The following is a 7,495-nucleotide window of genomic DNA, read 5'->3' as shown; positions in this document are numbered from 1 at the left end:
AAATCGAGAGAGAGATAGGAAGATGGTGGTGGTGGTGGCGGCACTGCAGCGGGGCAGTGTACGCGGAGAGAGTGGGGAAGAAGGTGGTTTGGTGAGGTGAGATAGGTGGTTGGCGCATAAATTGTTCATGAGGGTAGATTGGTCCAATTTATTAAAGTGTAAAGTTAAAAAAGTCCCCTAAACAGTCAAAGGGTAATTTGGTTAATTTCTCATGTAAAGGGGTGTTTTTGTCCATTTTTGAACCTTCAAGGGGTGTCTTTGTCCAAAAAATAGGTAAGTTTTCTCTGAGTGTCCTTTTGCTAAACCTCAGGGGTTGTGGCTGTACTTTACCCTTCAAACAAAAATAACCTTATGCAAATACTTGTTAAAAACTTTTAGGATTTTCAGTCTATCACACTCATGCTACTACAAGCCATTTACACTATCACTCAATCTTGCCAATCAAATTCACTCTTTATATAGAGGCATCACTTTTGCAATGGACATCTATAATGCATTACAATCCATAATTATAATTTGTGATGAGCGCTGAAAAGTGCGCTTTTAAACCCCTTAAGCTTGAGTGTTCTAGGACATTTATCTATCTTATTTTCCCGTTTTAGTACTTATTTGTGTTTTTTGTCTATTTCAGGTCAATAATGTTAAAATGGGCTAAAAATGGTTTCTTAAGGCCTTTTTGGAGTCAAACTAAGTCTTAGTGAGGATCCGGAGCAAAAGGAAGCTGATTTGGAGCAAAATGAGGCTAATGCTAAAAAATTGCCAAGTTGGATCGATCCAACTTTTTCTGAGATCGATCATTTTTTCTGAGATCGATCGAAGTTGGATTGATCGAAAATAAAAGTTGGATCGATTGAACTTTTCTTTGATCAATGGAAGAAAAAGTTTGATCGATCGAACTTTTGCTGGTAGTAAGCTGTCTTATTCTCGCGCGCGCCCAAAACATCCACCTACCACATAGTACGGGATTAGATATTTTTGGAGCTATATTCCTAACTTAGTGACTAAGAAAATGACCTTCTATATGAAGGGAAGTAACCCATTTTGTAAAGAAGCTTTTTATCATTTTATTGCTATATTGTAATTTTACTTTATCTCTCTAGAAAGTTAGAGATTAGGGTTAGAAGAAAAGAGGAAAGTGGAGGCACATCTCAAGATCCATCTCTAGATCCACTCTCTCTTTCTCTCTCTGGAGCTTCAAAGAAGAAGAAAAAGAAGATGGAGCCATGTTTGGAGCTTACCTTTGAGGGTTTCATGACCACATCCACCTCATCCATGATTGGCTAGATCTACACTTAGGGCTTGGATGAGCTCTAGTCTTATGTAATCTAAACCCTTGTGTTTTTATTTTTGGGGATTTATATATATATTGTTGTGATTAGTGTTCTAGTCTTGTGAATTTAATGAATCTTGGTCTATTTCTATGATTTCACTACAACATATTAGGTTTTTACCATCGCTTCTAGAAAAAGCGCTGGTATAGGTCTAATATTACCAACGCTTTTTTTAAAAGCGCTGGTATAGGTGTAATGGTACCAGCGCTTTTCCTAGAAGCACTGGTATAGGTGTAATCGTACCAGCGCTCTTTGTAGGAGCGCTGGTATAGGTGTAATCGTACCATCGCTTTTTTTAAAAGCGCTGGTATAGGTGTAATAGTACCGGCGCTTTTTGTAGGAGCGCTGGTATAGGTGTCCCCATTTTTCCACTTCCCTCTATTTTTTCCCTCCGTTGATTTATATATAAAATATTTGGGCCCTAAAACTACGTCGTTTTGTGGGGAATTAACATTGTATTCTCCATTTTCCCATTTCATTTTGCAATAGCCCTAATCCTTCAGCCATTCTCTCGCCTTCCATCACAGCTCTCTCATCACGGTCTCGCCCTTCCATCGGTCAACGATTTGAACTTCTTCAAGTGAAAGCTTGAACCATCACTCTCTCTGTCTTCCTATTCCCAACCCAACCATTCCTATTCTAGACATCATCTAAGTAGATTTTGAAGCAATTCGGCTTCGAGTGCGTAGGGGAAGAAGTGTCGTCATCAAGCCGGGAATACGGAAACAGCCAAAGCAGTAAACAAGATCAAGTGGGTTTGATTTGAGATTGGAATTTAGTTCACGCGACAACGCATCCTCCCAATTTCAATGATTCTGCAACCACTATTTGATCTCATTCTGTACCTAAGATTGTTGTTTTCAATTTTTTTTTTCTTTGTACAGGAGGAAATAATCGATCGTAGCTTGGATTGTTGGAACAAGTTTTGTCGTTGTTTAGTCTGATTTCATTTTTCAGGTAATTTCTTTCTTTTTTTTTTTTTTTGTGTTCCAACATTGAGAAAACTGTATATAAATAATATACAGTTTGTCATTAATTAAAATTAATAATATTATTATTATTAGTATTTTTTAATATTTGGTGGTTAAAATTATACTATATATAAATATCAATTAAAATTCAAACAAATCTCAATATGATTAGTTAGGAATCGAAATTGGATCCTCTAAGACAATTAAGGATACAAAAATATGGGGCTTAAAAATTCTCTTACTATATACTTTTTCTGTACAGTTTTCTAAAAGAGTAATCTTTTTTTGGGACAGAAGAAGTATGTAGTAAGAATTTCCTAAAAGAAACGTTCTTCTTTAAGAGTTAAAAGTTTATTAAAAAAGACATCCTTTTTGAAAAAAAAAAAAAAAAAAAAAAAAAAAAAAAAAAAAAATCCTAAGAATTTCCTAAGATTGTTGTTTTAATTTTTTTTTTTTTAAGTTTTTGGCTAACTGTATGTTTAATTTCAAATGTGACGTGGAATGGGTGTTTGGTTGAGGAGCTCAACCAACTTCAGGAAATGTTGTCTAGAGAGAGAGAGAGCAATGGATTATTAAATGTGTCGAAAACACCTTGACACGTAGTAATTTTCCCACCCTCGCATTAGGTTCATTATTTTACCCCATGGATTCCGACACCTCACCTTCACATGGCTACATTTTGTTGAGGAATTTGTTTTAATGGAGTAGTCATGATTTTTTTTGTACATGTTACTTTTTTATTCTTTTCAAATACCTTAACTAAATTGTTATCATGTTTACTAATAATATATTTCTTGTCCATATATTTTATTTAGGTTACTTGATGTAATATCATGGATAGAAGTTGGATAACTGAGTCAAGGTACTTCAGATTGTAGTTTGATTAGGTTACTTAATCTAATAACAACAATTTAAGAAATTTGATTTTTTATATGCATTACTATGCAAATAGGTTAAGTTCAGCATACTTGCGTGGAGTTGAAGAGTTTCTAGATATCTCATTTGAGCGAGTTGGGAAGGATGGGCGTATATATTGTCCTTGTATTGATTGTGGCAATTGTATAAAAAAAAACACATTCTGAGGTGAGAGATGATTTGGTATGCAATAAGTTTATTCAGTCATACACAACTTGGTTTTATCACGGGGAAGAAGTGTCGTCATTTTCTCGGCAAACTGATGTACACACAACACACTAGGATATCAATGCAAACAAAAATGATGATATACATGGACTCTTACACGAGGGTTTTGGTGTTCCAACTGAACGGAGGGAAGAGACCAACGGAGAAAATGATCAGCACCAAAGGGTGTCAAATGAAGAGTTAGATAAATTTTATAGGCTATTGGAAGATACAAACCAAGAGTGATATCCTGGGTGTAAAAAGTTTTCAAAGTTATCCTATGTAGTGAAGCTATATTTAGTGAAGACTAAATATAATTGGAGTGACAAATCATTCACTGATCTGTTAAAAGTGATAAAAGATGGATTACCAAATGGCGAGACATTACCAAAAACCTTCAATGAAACAAAGAAGATGATTGGTGACCTGGGTCTTAAATATGATAAGATTCATACATGTCCCTCTGATTGTATGTTGTATTGGAAGGAACACTCTAATGATGAAATGTGTCATAATTGTGGCAAGTCAAGGTGGAAAGTTTTTGATTCAGAAACTGAGGGCAATGCAAGTACATCATCCTCATCAACAAATAAAAAAATTCCTGCTAAAGTTATACGATATTTTCCTTTGAAGCCAAGACTCCAAAGATTGTTCATGTCAAGTAAGATAGCTTCTTCTATAAGATGGCATGCCGAAGAGCGAATCAAGGATGGATTGATGAGACATCCCGCTGACTCCCCAACATAGGATAGCTTTGATAAAAGATACCCAACATTTTCTGGTGATCCTCGGAATGTCAGGCTTGTATTAGCAACTGATGGGTTCAACTCATTCAAGACCATGAATGTTGCACACAGTACATGGCCTGTTTTGATACTCGTGTATAACTTACCCTCATGGATGTGCATGAAACAGCCTTATTTTATTCTATCAACCTTGATACCTGACCCTAAGGGACCTGGAAATGATATTGATGTCTATTTGCAGCCTTTGATAGAGGAATTAAAAGAGTTATGGATTGATAGGGTGGAAACTTATGATGCTTCAAGAAATGAGATGTTCCGTATGCATGCAGCATTATTCTGGACTCTTTTTGACTTTCCTGGTTATGCAATGGTATCCGGTTGGAGTACAAAAGGGTATTTGGCTTGTCCTACTTGTAACAAAGACACTTGCTCTCATTTCTTAGATCATAGCAAGAAAATATGTTATGATGGGCATCATTGTTTTCTTGAAAAAGATCATAAATATAGGCGTTGTAAATCAGCATTTGACGGCATTGAAGAGGTAAGGTGTGCACCGCCTATGTTATCTGGACCACAATTATTACATGAATTAAAGGGCCTTAAATTTCCACCATTTGGAAAGAGTGTGCATACAATGAATGAAGATCGGAAGCGTGAAGATCGGACGCGTCCGCCGCACAATTGGAGAAAGAAGAGTAAATTCTTTCAATTACCATATTGGAAGTATAATCTTCTGCGTCATAATCTAGATGTGATGCATATTGAAAAAAAATATATGTGACAATATACTTCACACATTGATGAATGATCAGAAAGGGAATGATGGATTAAAAGCAAGACTTGACCTACAGGATATGGGAGTAAGGCCTTCACTTCACCCACAAGAGCGTGGTTCAAACAAATTTTATTTGCCTCCTGCAAATTTCACGCTATCTTCACTTGAAAAGAGCATATTATGTCGAGTGTTGAACAATGTTAAAGTTCCAGATGGGTATGCATCTAACATTTCACGTTGTGTCAAATTGAAATAGTGTACAATTAGTGGGTTGACGAGTCATAATTGTCATATATTGATGCAACAACTTCTAGCCATAGCCATTCGTAGGATATTGCCTAAGAATGTTTGCTCAGTACTTGTCGAGCTCAGTAACTTTTATCGAAAGCTGTGTTCAAAGACTCTTAGGCCTGAAGACTTGGATAAATTGAAACACCGGATTGTTTTAATACTATGTCAGTTGGAAATGATATTCCCACCAGCCTTCTTTACCATAATGATACATTTATCTATTCACTTAGCTTACGAGGCAAGGATTGCAGGACTAATGCAATACCGTTGGATGTATCCAATTGAGAGGTCAAGATTTTTAATGAATTTTCATTTATAGTTTGTTTATTTTTTAATAATTCTGATATTATTAAATTTCATTCTTTATATTTAGGTACCTTATGGCTTTGAAAAATTACGTGCGAAATAGAGGTCATCTCGAGTGTTCAATAGCAGAAGGTTATTTAGCGGAAGAATGCTTAACTTTTTGTTCATGTTATCTGACAAATATTGAGACGAGATTCGATAGGCCCCAAAGGAATTCCGATAATGTGCTTAATGGAGAGGAAATGAATGATTTTGGTGCACAAGGCCGTGCCTTAGGAAAACAAGAGTTCATTAATCTAGATGAGATGACTTTGGTGTAAGCTCATCGGTATGTTTTATTCAATTATCATGGAGCAGAACCATTCATTGAGTAAGACTAAGTTCCCCAATATATTATATGATTATATTCGTGTCAAACTTCATTTAGTTTAATAGGCAATATGTTTAACATTATATTTTCACAATGCAGAAAACATAAGAGATTTCTTAAAATGAGGCAGCGCTATTTAAAACCACGACAATTACAGAAGATTTCTCATAATTTATTTCACAAATGGTTTAATGAACGTGTAAGTATTTGACTTTTGTGTTGTTGGTGTATTATAGGTTTATGAAAAATTACCTTATTATATAAGTTATATCTTTATGAATACAGTTGCGAGATAGTGAGGATCCAATTCCTAATGAGCTGAGGTGGCTAGCACCAGGTCCAAACCCTGTCACGAAATGGTTTAAGAAATTTATGATCAATGGTTTGAAGTTTCATGTTAGAGATGTTGAGAGACGGAGAAAGACTCAGAACAGTGGAGTTGTCATAAAGGCAGTGACATCTAGTTATACAAGAGCCACCAATCAAAATCCCGTCACAGGAAATATTCAGTACTATGGTGTGCTGACTGATATCATTGAGTTAAATTACAATGTAAATAGAAAGGTGGTACTTTTTAAGTGTGATTGGTTTGATGTCTTGTCCAAGGGTAAAGGAATAAAGGAGGATGATTTTCGATTTAAGCTTGTTAATTCGTTACGATCGTTGGGAATAGATGAGCCTTTCATTCTAGCATCTCAAGCTGAACAAGTATTCTATGTTGATGATCCCATTGACAATGAGTGAAAAGTGGTTATTGGCGCAAAATTGCGAGACCTTTATGATATGCCAGAGAATGATATTGAATCTTATCAAGTTCATGAGCCATTTCATGCACAACATGTGGATAATGACTTGGATGTACCTGATGATAGCATGTTTTGGACAAGAGCTGATTTGCTTGGAACAACTATAGAAGAAGATGATGATTTGCTTGTATAAGTGCAATCAATGATTTTACCAAAACAGAATGGTTTTATATAATTTTCATTGGACAACCAAAAATACCCTAAAGTTTTGAGGTATTTTTTATTTCTTTTTATTGATTTTTCCTGGATTGTGCACTGCATTTTTTAAACAATTTGATTGCATTCTCTTAAATGAATACTCACTTTTTTGTTTTCTTTTCCAGGAAGGATAAATAATAAGCTGACAATGAAACGAAAGGTTAGAGAAGTGGAAAAAATAAGTGAACAAAATACCGAAGCTTCAACTTCAAAATCATCCCAACCACCGCCGAAGAAGAGACGGGGCCCGACACGATGCAAAAATGTCGTAACCGCGACAACCTTATTACTATTAAGGTACATATATATAGAGATCATCTTATATAGTTTACATAATTAGACTATATTCAATATGAAAGAGAAAAAATGATTTCTATTTTTATTTTTGTACTAAACATCTACAATTGTTAATTTTTGTTTAGGGTTAATAAGTTTGGACAACCGATCGGCCCTGGAAGTGGTACATATACTAATTATTTGGGAACACTTGCCCAGAATGCTAATTTAGCTCCTTTGTGCTCCAAAACTTGGTGGGAGATGCCTCAACGGCTGAAGGAGGATATGTGGAACGTTGTAAAG

At 35.4% G+C, this 7,495-nt stretch overlaps 1 protein-coding gene across 1 annotated transcript; it reads left to right on the top strand.

The window, feature by feature from the left end:
- Positions 1–22: 22 nt before the first annotated feature.
- Positions 23–6,656, top strand: LOC132316559 (uncharacterized). The gene is made up of 7 exons (XM_059815037.1): positions 23–96; positions 3,911–3,992; positions 4,172–4,711; positions 4,983–5,161; positions 5,610–5,858; positions 6,012–6,111; positions 6,198–6,656. Exons 1-7 carry the CDS (start codon positions 23–25, stop codon positions 6,654–6,656), a joined length of 1,683 nt encoding a protein of 560 aa, XP_059671020.1.
- Positions 6,657–7,495: the final 839 nt, after the last annotated feature.

Source organism: Cornus florida, unplaced genomic scaffold, assembly GCF_030987335.1.
Source record: "Cornus florida cultivar Cherokee Brave unplaced genomic scaffold, ASM3098733v1 CherokeeBrave_3.0.0_Hap2_Chr07, whole genome shotgun sequence".
Lineage (NCBI taxonomy): Eukaryota > Viridiplantae > Streptophyta > Magnoliopsida > Cornales > Cornaceae > Cornus > Cornus florida.
Note: the sequence above shows the minus strand (reverse complement) of the source record. Positions and strands in the feature narration are given on the sequence as shown.

Bases quoted from the DNA above. Each gene is read 5' to 3' on its own strand.
- LOC132316559 (XM_059815037.1), top strand. From the start codon at position 23: ATGGTGGTGGTGGTGGCGGCACTGCAGCGGGGCAGTGTACGCGGAGAG. The intron at 97-3,910 runs GTGAGATAGGTG...TTGTATTGGAAG, and splicing joins GAAGAAGGTGGTTTGGTGAG to GAACACTCTAATGATGAAAT. The intron at 5,162-5,609 runs GTATGCATCTAA...CTTTATATTTAG, and splicing joins AATGTTAAAGTTCCAGATGG to GTACCTTATGGCTTTGAAAA.